Here is a 12,865-nt window from a genome sequence, read left to right on the forward strand (position 1 = left end):
AGGGCAGGGTGCTGAGCTGGTAAAGGCACCTGCCAAGTACAACATCCTGAGTTTCCTGGGCCCCACATGGTAGGAGAAACCAACAGTCACAATTCTCTACTGAGCACCATCCATATTTGCACCACCACCATACACAGACACACACAGACACACACACACACACACACACACACACACACACACACACACACGCATGCATGCACACACGCACACGCATGCACACACGCACACGCGCCACACACAGGTCAGTTCCTTTTAGATTATCTCCTGTGAGTCTCTTATGGACACTAACAAAGATAATGATTCCAAAACTTGCTGTGAACTTGAAGCTGGTTTTATAGCTTAATCTGTGTTTTCTAAGAGGTCCTCTCTTAATAAGCATTCCCTATCATATGGAAAGAAAATCATTAATCCAGCACTTGTTAGAGGCACAGGCAATGTCTCTTTAAGCTGGAGGCCAGCCTGTTCTACACAACAAATGTGAGGTGGCAAAGGTTCCAAATGAAACCTGTCTGGAAATGAACCAAGCGGGTCTGGAGACAGCTCAGCACTAGATGCTCTAGCAGAAGAGTCAGGTTGTTGAAGTGCTTGTCACATAAGCATGAGGACCTGAGTTTGACCCTAACACCCAATGGAAAAGCACAATAGGACATCATGCCTATAATCCCAGCACTGGAGAGACAAACAAGAGGATCTCTGCAGATACTGACCAGCCAGCCTACAAACTGGCAAGGTCCAGATCCCGTGAGATATACCCATCTCTAAAGATAACAGGAAAAGGGATTGAGGAAGATACCTGGTCCACTCTTGTCATCACATAAGCACAGCTGGTCGTGTGAATGTGAACATGCACACACACAAACATAAAAAACAATCAAACAATTCTGATATATGGAATTTTAATAGTCTAATACCTAGTTTAATAGTAGGTACTATTTAAGACATGAATGAGAAGACTGGTTCAAAACAAGGGGGCTGACAGGAGGTAGAAGATGGCTCAACAGTGTTTTAAGAACACTTACTACTTTTGCAGAGAACCTGATTTGGCACTTGGTATTGATAGGACCACATGTAATGCCAGTTCTAGGGAATCTGATGTTTTCTCTGCTTGCCCATGGCATCAGGCAAGCAAATGGTGCACATGCAGGTCAAACGCATACATACAACTTCAAAACAAACTCTGGGCTGCACAGATGGTTAAGTGGTTAAGAGCACTGACTGCTCTTATAGAGGACTGGGTTCAGTTCCCAGAACCCGCATGGGACCCCACAACCGTCTCAGTCCCAGGGAATCTGGTACCCTCTTCTGGCCTCCACAGGCATCAGTCACATAAATGTCAAACAGACATGTAGCAAAGCTCCCCCTGCCATAAAAACAAACTATTACAATAAGTAAATAAAAGGTTGGCAAGATGACTCAGTGGGTAAAGGCACTTAATGCTGTGGAAACCTAAATTCAATCCCTAGAACTCACAAGGTAGGAAGAGGAGACATATTCCCATAAATTCTCCTAACATTTAAGTTTGTGTTACTGTATAGACACACCACCCCACCCGCAAGCAAACCCCCAAAGCCAGGCAATTGTTTTCTGAGTTGAGAAAGGCACACATAAAGTCAGGCATAGTGGCCTATGTCATTTAATCCCAGCACTTTAGAGGAAGAGGCAGCAAGCAGATCTCTGTGAATTTGAGTCCAGCCTGGTCCACATAGTGAGTTCCAGAGCTACATAGACAATGGAAGAAGGGGGCTGCAGCAATGCCTCAGCCATTAAAGGATAGGCTCACACACAAAAATATAAGAGAAGGCACACATAAATACTGACCCCGGGGGCCCAGTCCTAACTCCTGGGAGGCTACTGCAGGACTGCCGTGAGTTTTACATATATATAGCTCAGCATGGACTAGACTGCATGCATCTAAAGACAAGACAGAGAAAAAAGTAAAAACTAGCTTGCCCACGTGTACAAGATTCGGGAGAGCTCTGTTCCTGCCTAAGCAGTGTCATGTGCTTGTTTTGTTATATTTTAGGGCAAATATAGGTTCCATGCTTTCTGTGTGTCAGGCACTAGTCACCACTTTCATGATACAAAGGAAACCACATGTGGCAGTGCTGCAGTGTCAGCACTACGGGAGGCTGAGGCAGGAGAATCATCACTAGTTTGAGACCAACCTGGGAGACAGACCACGTCTCAAAAATTCAAGAGAAAGTAATGTGCATTCTCCATTCTATTGCATACCTCGCTTTTTTGTGTCTTCATAGGAAACTAGGTCTACATGATGATGGTCCTTGGTGTCCTAGGCCACTGCAAATGCCAGCCTATGAGCTTCCCAGGTCTTAAGTGTGTCTCCATCTGCCTGCACACCCATCTCCTCCTTACATTTTCACAGAACTCAAGTGTCCCTCAGGAACCTGTTTAAGGTCACCAGCGTCTTGATCTTTCTCCTTACTGTCCTGTAGTAATTGGTTCACAGTTCACTTTTTTTTTAAAGATTTATTTATTATATGTAAGTACACTGTAGCTGTCTTCAGACACTCCAGAAGAGGGCGTCAGATCTCATTACGGATGGTTGTGAGCCACCATGAGGTTGCTGGGATTTGAAGTCAGGACCTTTGGAAGAGCAGTCAGTGCTCTTACCTGCTGAGCCATCTCACCAGCCCTCCACAGTTCACTTTTACTTGATATTCTATTTATGACTGGGATGGGGGACACATGTGTACCATGGCATTTAAAGTGGAGACCAGAGCTTTATGTGGACTCTGGGGATCAAACTCTTATCATTAGAGACTGGAAAGACAGCTCAGCAGTTAAGAGCATGGGCTGCTCTTCCAGAGGACCTAGGTTTGAGTCTCAACACCAACATGGCAGCTTACAGCCATCAGTAACTCTCCAGTTTCTGGGGAAGCAGTACCATCTTCTGGCCTTTGTGGATGCCAGGCATGCATGTAAAACACAGACATACATGCAGACTTATATAAAAAACTTTTAATTTTTTTTTTTTTATGTTCAAGACAGGGTTTCTCTGTATAACCCCAGCTGTACTTGCTCTATAGTACAAGCTGGCTTCAAACTCAGAGATCCACTTGTCCAGAATTAAAAGTATTTACCACCACTGCCTGGCCCATATACAAAAAAAAATTTTTTTTTTCCTTCAAGACAGGGTTTCTCTATACAGCTCTGTAGACCAGGCTTGCCTTGACCACACAGTGCCTCTACCTCCCAAGTGTCAGGACTGAAGGAAGTATACCACCACAAAAACTTCAGAAAAACTTCTTAGGGATTTTTCATGATAAGTGCCTTTTCCCACTGAGCCACCTTTCGAGATCCCTAATAATTCTCTTCTGAGCCAGCATGGTGGTTCATACTCCAGCAACAGGGAGGCAGAGGCTAGGGGCCTCTGAGTCTGAGGTCAATTTAGTATACTTAATAACTGTAGATCAGCCTAGGCTACTTAGTGAGACCCTGTCTCAAAAAATACATACATACTACATACATACATACATACATACATACATACATATTCTTTGAGTCAGACATGGACTGTTCTTGTCCCTAGACCATGATCCTGGTGCTGTCCTCCATTCATCTCAGTAGCCTTAGGATTTAAGAGTGGGTCCTCAGCAAAGCTTCTCTTAATGAAAAAGAAAAAGCCCAAGGAACTGTCAGGGATGGAGATGACAGGCAGGAGCCATTTGCAGAGCGGGAGGTGAGGACACTCCTTCAGGTCCATTCCTCCACTCTATGTGGAAAGCTATCACTATTTGAAGCAAAAGGGAAAACTTGTCAAGCTTTATTCCATTGTAAAGGCAGCAGAGCACATCTAAGTCTCTATCCAACCCCATCCTTACAGTCCCTGGGCAGACTCAGCTACCCTCCCTCCCACCTCACTTCTCTTCCTCCTTCTTGTCCTTCTTGCCATCCTTGGTGGCCTGGGAGGCCAGAGAGCCCATTGCATTTCGAATGGCTTCATTGTTGGGATCCACACCTGGAAGGTTCTCTAGGACGCTCTGAAGAAACTCTGGGTCCTGCATCACATCATAGTCATCCTCCTCCTGAAAAAAGGGCACCATGAATTGGGCACACAGAGCAGCAGAGTGCAGTGGCAGGCACACAGTGTAAGGGACAGCAACATGATGCTGCCCAGTCCTGACTGCAGGGGTGGAGGGTGCAACTAAGGGAAACAAAGGGGCAAGTCAACAGGATCCATGCCCATAAATGGTGAGCATGCCTGACAACACAGAAGCCGGAGACCTCTGCTAACGGAGCTTTCTTGGGTAGAGCGGTTGGGGGAGGGTACAGGGGGGGGGGACGACAACAGACACTCAGCACTCCTTTCCCCCAGACCTACTTGGGAGGAGTCCCACAGAACTGTTAGGGATGGAGATGACAGGCCAATGGAATAAAGGTTTACAAAGAAACATACACACCTATGTGTTTCCACCTGTTGCTCCAAGACCTTTCTTATGAAATGCTAGTGAGGAGGTCCCACTTTGGGCCCCAAAAGGATAAGGATCTGAGGACTTCAGACCTGGCTTGGATTAGAGCGTCACTGCTGGACCTTACCTTGACTGGCTCAGATGTGTCCATGGCTGAGCTGGCATCGATGTCAGCTGCTTCTGCTTGGCCAAACTCTGAGGAAAGGAGAGCAACAGCAGTCTGCTCAGTGCTAGCTCCTCAACCCAAACTCTGCCCAGGCCCTCCCTGCCACACAAGCCCCGTCTCACCTGCTCCCTGCAGGGACATCTGCATGGCATAGGCAATCTGCTCTTCCTCAGTCATGCTGCTTAGGTCCGGAAGCCCAGCACGGCCAAACTCCTGCTGGCTGATGGTCATCTTCAGTAGGGCATCATCTGAGTCTGGGCAGGGACAGAAGGCCAGGGTAGACCTAGTAGACATTCCACAGGGCTGGCCACGCTATTCCCCAAGCCCAGCCCAGCCCTCCCCACTGCAGCTTGAAATGGATAGCACCCTCGGGCTCAGGACTTCGGAATCCACCTCTTTCACCTTCGGTCCCAGGTGTAGTAATTCCAGCTTCAGCTGCAGAGGCCGCAGCGGCCCGCCGTGCCTCCTCCTCCTGCCGCTGCCTCTGCTCTTCCATAGAGACACGAAGGGCCTGGTAAAGAGCAAGATGAGATCAACTTGTGGGAACCACAGTCCATGCTGTGGCATCCTGACAGGATGGCTTACCACATGGGGAAGAAACTGTAACACTGACAAGTCCTAAGGGGAAAATGGAAGAAGCAAGGCAGAGCCTGGGGTGCAACTGGGAAAAATGGAGACGCTAAAGTTTTGCATTGGTGCCCTTCAAGGAAGTGAAAAGGGTCTTAGAAAATGGTGGTATGGAAGTGCTCAGGACTGTCTACTCCCATCAGCTGGGAATCTGTACAGAGAACAGAACCCCAGGATCAACATTTGCTTACCAGGGCCAATTCAGGATCAGCACTGGGATCTACTCCAAACTCAAAGTCACTGGCTCCAAGACCCAGCATGGCACCGCCTTCACCAGCCAGAATAGGAGAGCTGATGAGAGCATCAGCCAAGCTGGGCCCAGGAGGCACCGTCACTAGATGGGATCCGGTTCCATCCTTGCCATTCAGTGTATTCACAAAGGCTGTCAGCTTCTCTGTGTTCACCTCCTACAGAACAGGCAGCACAAGACAGACACCTCTTTCACTTACTGCTTCTCAGTCTATGGCTGACGCTGTCTCCAGAGTCCCAGTGAGGGCTCAACTCTACGAAAGGATGGCCCTGTTCATAACCGTGGGATCGGATCCCATGACCTGCAATCCTGACTTACCTCTTCCCCAAAATTGATGATGTCAACATTCACTTTTTCTTTCTTAAGGCGTTTAGCTAGTTTCACCAGCTAGGAAGGAAGGGAGAAAAATCAAGAAATTGATTCTCTGTATTGAGGACTGAACTTGCCTCATAGAAGCATACAGAAATTGAGCATCCTACCAAAGGTCTGCCCCAGCACTGAAGTCATACATCTATCTCTCCCCAGATGACATGCCTACACCTCTGCCCAGTTCTAAGTACTTCAAGGAACTTCCAAGTGGAGGCTCTGCCTGGCAGGCTGTGGACTCACATCCTTCTCGTTGTCTTCCACAGGGCTACCCACAAAGGCGATGATGCGCATCTTGTGATTCTTGCCCTGCCGGTGCTTCAGAGCCAGCTTGGAAAGGAAAAGAAGTTCCTGTCAATCCCAGAAGCACATGTCTGTCCCTGGGTCAGTCTGCGTTTCCTGCTCCTTTCAGTACCTATGAACCTCAAGTCTACCATAATGCTCACTCAATTCACGCCTCTTCTTTCTGTTGTGCCTCAAGTGGACCAGAATATAAGGCCAAATCTCACATTCACCCTGCCCCTTCCTTTCTATACTGATTAAGTACCTTAAGCACCCTCTAGGCCAGCAGTTCCCAACTTGGAAGGGATTGGACAACCGTTTCACAGGGTAGCATATTAGAAATTAACCTTACAATTCATAACAATAGGCAAAACTGTAGTTATGAGTAGCACCAAAACAATTTTATGGCTGGGGGTCACCACAGCACGAGGAACCGTATTAAAGGACAGCATTAGGAAGGCTGAGAACCTCTGCTCTAGGTCCTCTCTCGTCTTGCTCTATTTAGCACTAGATCACAACTCTGGAGAGAAAGGAACACCAACGGAGCCAGCAGGACTCACATGGGCCACACGGATGCCAGTGCAGAAGGTGATCTTGCCTTTGGGTTGGACAGTGTGGAGCTTGGAGAGGATGCGGCCAGTGTCAGGGGTGAGTGTGGTCAGCACTTCACAGTCACTAGGCATGAGCAAAGCATCTTATAAGTTCAGATCACACAAGTGCCTAACCACGCCCATTCATCTTCTCCCGCCCAAACCCAAGGAGACAGGGTTTCTCTGTGTAGCCCTGGCTGTCCTGAAGCTCACTATATAGACCAGGTTGGCCTCGAACTCAGAGATCCACCTGCCTTGGCCTCCCAAGTGCTGGGACTAAAGATGTGTGCCACCACCACCTGGGTAGTCAACTTTTGTTTAGAGACCTTAAAGCAACTTTTATCTTTTTTTTTTTCTGAAGACGTGGGTCACTGGTTAAGAGCACTCACTGCTCTTGCAGAGGACTCAGCTTCAGTTCCCAGCAACCCACACGGGTGCTCACATTCAGCTGTAACTCCGGTTCCAAGGGAGCATTATGTATGACCTCCGTGAGCATTATGTATGATCACGGTGCATACACATACATACATGCAGCAAAACATTTATATACATAAAATACAAAGTAAATCTTAAAAAAAGAAAGGTACATATCAAGTTTGAAGTTAGCCAGGACTAGAAGAAAAACCTTGTGTGAAAAATAGTCAAAGTCAAGAAACCCTCCCCCAGCACAGCAAGCTGTCCTACTGCTGAAGGAGGTGGAGCCCAGGACTGGGTGAGTACAGCCTGTGCTAGCAACCAAAGGGCAGTCACCTGCAACCCAACATGGGAGCACCACCCACCTTCACAGCCCCACTGTGTCCCACGTACTTGGCCAGTGTGATCAGGCCCACGTTATTCTCAGGGTTGCTTCGGGTCTTTGAGTGACACACAATGTTGACGGCATCCTGTTGGGCCTGCAGCCGGGTGGGAAGGAAATCTCCATTCCGCATGTACTCACTGTTGTCCACACTGTCAGATTAGGAGAAAAGAAGGAAAATGAACACTGGGGGATTCCCTGAAACAGCCTCTAAATGGAGGACCCCCCCCCCATACATGTGATATAGCAGTGGCTCTCAGGCCTCTTGGAACACAGAATCACCTACAACTCTTTCCTTTTAAAATAAATAAATATATTTATTTATTTTATATATATGAGTGCACTGTTGATCTCTTGAGGCACACCAGAAGAGAGCACTGGATCCTATTATAGATAGTTGTGAGCCACCACGTGGTTGCTGGGATTTGAACTCAGTACCTCTGGAAGAGCAGTCAGTGCTCCTAACTGCTAAGCCATCTCTCCAGCCAGGAACTCTTTCCATCTTAAACAGGTGAGGCAGCACACAGCTGTAATCCTGGAACTCTGTGTACATAGCTAAGAGGATTCATGGCCAGCCTCAACTACATTGTAAGTTTGAGGCCTGCCTGGACTATGTGAGACCCTATCTCAAAGAAAACAACAACAACAAAAACCAACCCCAACCTCTACATAATATGAAACACAGACTCCAGCTTCTCGGTCTCCCACCTTTTTTGATCACACAGCCTACCATCTACCATTGAGCCACATTCCTGGTTCAAGACCAACTCTTGGTGACCCTTGAGGTCTAGGAGAGTTCTTGCTGCCAGTGACACTATTTGTGCTAAGGAAAGGGAGCAGTGCCCAGAACTACTCAGAAGAAAATCTAGCTCAGTGGTAACTTTTTTCCACATTATAAAGCTTTGTCTGGTAATAAATAGAATCAAAAATGGTGAGGAAGGGTAATGTACTGAAAAAGCAGAAACAGGATTATCGGGCAGTGGGATACCAATCAGCTGAGGCACAGGCTCAAGTTCATTCCGCACCTACTTTTAAAACTCTCCATTTGTGTGTATGGTTGTTTTGTCTACATGTATGTATGGCACCATATGCTCACCTACTGCCTATGGAGGACAGAGCTGGTGTTGGATTCCCTGGAACTGGAGTTACAGACAATTTGGAAACACGTATATGCTGGGAATTAGAGCCATGTCCTCTATAAGAGCACCCACTGAGCATCACTCTCCAACCCCTGGTCAATTTTTTAACTCTAAGAAAGTTGCATGTTTCTCTAAGGTCACTTTTTCATTCTATAATTTTTTGGGAACTCAGGATGAATTCGGGCACATACTGCTGCAACCTGCATATTGAAGTCAGAGGACAGCTTTTGGGAATTAGATCTCTCCTCCCAGGGTTCCAGAGATCGAAAGGGTCATCAGACTTACAAGGCAAGCACTTTTACCAGCTGAGCTATCTTGCCAAACTCTATGGAATTTTTCTTGTATTCTCCATGTGGAGTTGCTTTGAGAATTACATGCATGGAAAGTACTGAGCATAGCACCCAACACTTAACAAAGATAAACACAGGTTACATGCATGATACCCTGGATTTGATCATACCACAACAAAACAGGAAGCATTCCAAGAAAGTAGTTTAGTGGTGACCCAAACACGCATCTGTAAACAAACTATGTAAAGACCCAGCTGATCTACTGGCCATGTCACTAAAGCCCTGCTTTCCTGAAACAGTTCCCAATTTCTCTTCCAGGAGGGGTGTGGCAGCCTCTCAAACTTCAAATAAAGTGGTAGATCCAAATATAAAAACAAGGGCTACACCAGGGAGTGTTGGCACACACCTTTAATTACAGTACATGAGAGGCAGAGGCAGAATTTCTGAGTTCAAGGCCAGCCTGGTCTACAGAGTGAGTTCCAGAACAGCCAGGGCAAAATCAATTAATCCATCAACACAGGACAGGCAACAGAGCATGCCTGTGGCTCAACTACTTGAGAAGTCAAGGAAAGAGGATTTCTTTTTTTTTTTCCTTTTCTTTTTCAAGACAGGGTTTCTCTGTGTAGCCTTGGCTGTCCTGGAACTCACTCTGTAGACCAGGCAGGCCTCGAACTCAGAAATTGGCCTGCCTCTACCTCCCAAGTGCTGGGATTAAAGGCATGCGCTACCACCACCTGGCCCCAAGGATTTCTTGAATCCAGGATTTGGGGCAACAAAGTGAGATCCTGTCACTCTGTCCCCTCCCAACCTCTCTCCCTCAACCTCAGTCTCCCTTAGAAACAGGATGAGCTTTCTATAACTGAAGATGACAATAAACTGGTCTTCCTGAGTCTACCTCTAAGTGCTGGAATTACAGGTCTGGGCCAGCATATCAGACCTGGGCTAACATCTCTATTATAACAATTAATACAACAGAGTTCCAGCACTCTAGACTACCTACTGGCCAAGTATAATGCCATGTAGAAAAAAACTAACAAGGGAATCTGGCTCAGCAGATTAAGGATAAAGTCAAAACACTGGCATTTTAGAATAGGTCCCTACAGAAAACTCTGTTGCCTAGAAGTCCAGGACACCTCATAGAAAACAGGAGGATCAGCCTGGCAGTGGTGGTGCACACCTTTAATCCCAGCACTTGGGACACAGAGGCTGGTGGATTTCTGAGTTGAGGCCAGCCAGCGTGGTCTACAGAATGAGTTCCAGGGCAGCCAGGGCTACACAGAGAAACCCTATCTTGAAAAACCAAAAAAACAAACAAACAAAAAACAAAAAAACTTCAAAGCCAGTCTGAGCTACAGTTTCAAAACTCCATCTAAAAAAATAATGATGACAAATAATAAAATGCAATCCAGAAGGGGTGTGGCTCATTGGTAGAGCACTTTCCCAGCGTTCAAGATGCTCTGGATTCAATTTCCAGTATCTGAAAACACAAAAACAAAGTCCTCTTGTAGCCCTGAAAAAATATGATCTCAGCTGTATTTCTATTTATTTTTCTTGTCCTCAGTTTCTAGTCTAACTCTTAATAGGTACTAATCCCAAGTATAAACCTAATTCATCGGAGAAGAGCACCGCAGTTTTGAATTGGACTCCTGCTTATCATGACCACTTATTTTGCTGTCTGGCTACTGCAGATCACCTAAAGTCCTTCCGACTCATTATGAAACGGAGGACTAATTTCCCTTAATGCTGTTGTGAGGTTTACATGAGATAAAGTACAGAGGAAAGGAAAAAAAAAAGTTGGGAGGCGAGTGGATGGGGCAGTTGGCCTCTGCTTTACGGGAGACGTGGAGGGCAGGGTCCAGGAAGGGAATCGGGGTTCCCGGGCCTATGTTCCTGGGCCGGGATGACTCAGGGAGTCGCTTGCCTGTCTCCCGCGGGCCCCAAAGCTACCTCTCCTCCAGCGGCCCTGTCCCCACCCCAGGCCCTCAGGCTTCGGTGCCACGCGCACTAGCAACCCAGACGCGCCCCCGGCCACATCCGAAGCTCCTCACCAAACCATAGTGCTCTCCAACACCATCTTGGCACCTTCCCTCTGAAGACCGGCTCCGGGACTGACAAACAACAGCACCTCCGATTGGTCTGGCGTTCATCACCAATCAAAGAACTCAGTCTTCACGCTGCCCCGCCTCCGCGGCCCGCGGTGCGTTCTGGGACTTGTAGGCGCCACGGACATGAAAAGGATGGTAATCTATTTGAGTAGGCCACCTTCCCAGCTGCTTCCGGAGCACCTATGGAGCAGCTGTAAGCGCTCTGCACAGCTGTGTCTGACGGCACTCGCCAGGCATCAACCCTCTGCAGTGTGAGGCAGGAGAGCTGTAATTTAACCCCTCTTCTGCTCTCTTTCTTTTGTATATTTGGGTTTTTGTTTTGTTTTTGTTGTTACGGTTTGAGAAAGGATGGCTGCAAACTCGCTGTGGAGATCAGGCTAAACTCTCTTTGCTTCATCTCCCACTGCTGTTTACAAGGTGCACACTCGTACTCAGACCCGAACTGCAATTTCCAGGCCAACCTAGGCTACGTAGTTACATAATGAGACTGCCTCAAACACACACAGACACACACGTGTGTGTGCACTACTGCGGATATGTCAGTTCAAGCCACCACTGCCCGGCTTGACATCTTTATTTTTTATTTGATTTACTTACCTACTGCCTGAGTTTAATTAAGTACAGAAAAAAAATCTTAGCCGGGCAGTGGTGGCACACGCCTTTAATCCTAGCACTTGGGAGGCAGAGGCAGGCAGATTTCTGAGTTCGAGGCCAGCCTGGTCTACAGAGTGAGTTCCAGGACAGCCAGGGCTATACAGAGAAACCCTGTCTCAAAAAACCAAAAAAAGAAAAGAAAAGAAAAAAAGAAAGAAAGAAAGAAAAAAAAATCTTTGTAGTCCCTAACTCCAGTATTGAGTAATGGAGGAATCCAGAAAGTCTTGACCAATCAAAAGAAAAAAAATTTTTTAAATTTAAGTATGTGTGTGTGTGTCTGTGTCTGTGTGTGTGTCTGTGTCTGTGTATTCAGATGCCTCTAGAAGAAAACATCTAATCTTCTGGAACTGGAGTTGCCTATCTGAGTGCTGGGAACCCGGGTCCTCTAGGAAAAGCAGTAAACACTCTTAAATGTTTTAAGCGGGGCCATTTCTCCAGCCCCCAATGAACACCATGTAATCACCCAAAGAACGAAGGACAAACCAGCAAGTTATTTTGGTTTGTTAATCAACACCTTTAACATCAATCCCTGGAAGGCAGAGGCAAGCAGATCTGTGGGTTTGAGGACAGCCTGATCTATAAAATGAGTTCCAGGGCAGCCAGGGTTATACACAGTAAGACCTTGTGTGTGTGGGGGGGGGGGGGTGTCAAAGAAAAGAAGGAAGGCCTGGTGGCACTTGCCTGCAATCCCAACTATATAATGGAATGATTACAAGTTCAAGGTCTTCTTGGAAATTTAGTGAGAGAAAGCTCAGAAATAAAAAGGGAGAAGGGCTTAAAAGGATGCCTCATTTAAAAAAAAAAATGCTTTTAACCACTGAGCCCTGAAAAGACTTTTAAAACCCGTGTCTCATTACACAACTTGTTGGAGAGGAAGGTCAGAGGGCAACTTTCAGGAGGTGGCTCTCTTCTTCCATGGTGTAGATCCCAGGGGTTGAACTGAGGTCTTCAGGCTTGGCAGAGAACTCCTTTCCTCTCACGCCAGGTGTAGACCACACACCTTACTCCCAGCATATGGGAAAGAGAGGCAGCTGAATCTAAGAGTTCCACGTCATTCAGACACAAAAGAGAGCCCTGTCTCAAAAAAAACAAACCCCTGGCCGAGTGGTGCTGGCACAAGCCTTTAATCCAGCACTCAGGAGGCAGAGGTAAGTAGATCTCCATGAC

The 12,865-nt window shown here is 46.9% G+C and overlaps 1 protein-coding gene across 2 annotated transcripts; it reads right to left on the bottom strand.

Annotated features, from left to right (window-relative positions):
- Positions 1-3,764: 3,764 nt before the first annotated feature.
- On the bottom strand, positions 3,765-11,106 carry Psmd4 (proteasome 26S subunit, non-ATPase 4). Of its 2 annotated transcripts, none has more exons than XM_031374757.1 (10): positions 10,988-11,106; positions 7,522-7,662; positions 6,685-6,799; positions 6,086-6,172; positions 5,795-5,863; positions 5,418-5,633; positions 5,002-5,110; positions 4,722-4,853; positions 4,561-4,628; positions 3,765-4,049 (listed from the first exon to the last, which is right to left on the bottom strand). In XM_031374757.1, the coding sequence occupies exons 1-10, from the start codon at positions 11,011-11,013 to the stop codon at positions 3,882-3,884; spliced, it is 1,131 nt and encodes a 376-aa protein (XP_031230617.1). In that variant the 5' UTR covers positions 11,014-11,106; the 3' UTR covers positions 3,765-3,881. The 2 variants fall into 2 exon arrangements, with proteins under 2 accessions (XP_031230617.1, XP_031230616.1); XM_031374756.1 differs by having other exon boundaries at positions 4,993-5,110.
- Between the last annotated feature and the right edge of the window lie 1,759 nt (positions 11,107-12,865).

The sequence above is a fragment of the Mastomys coucha genome, unplaced genomic scaffold, assembly GCF_008632895.1.
Source record: "Mastomys coucha isolate ucsf_1 unplaced genomic scaffold, UCSF_Mcou_1 pScaffold16, whole genome shotgun sequence".
Classification (NCBI taxonomy): domain Eukaryota; kingdom Metazoa; phylum Chordata; class Mammalia; order Rodentia; family Muridae; genus Mastomys; species Mastomys coucha.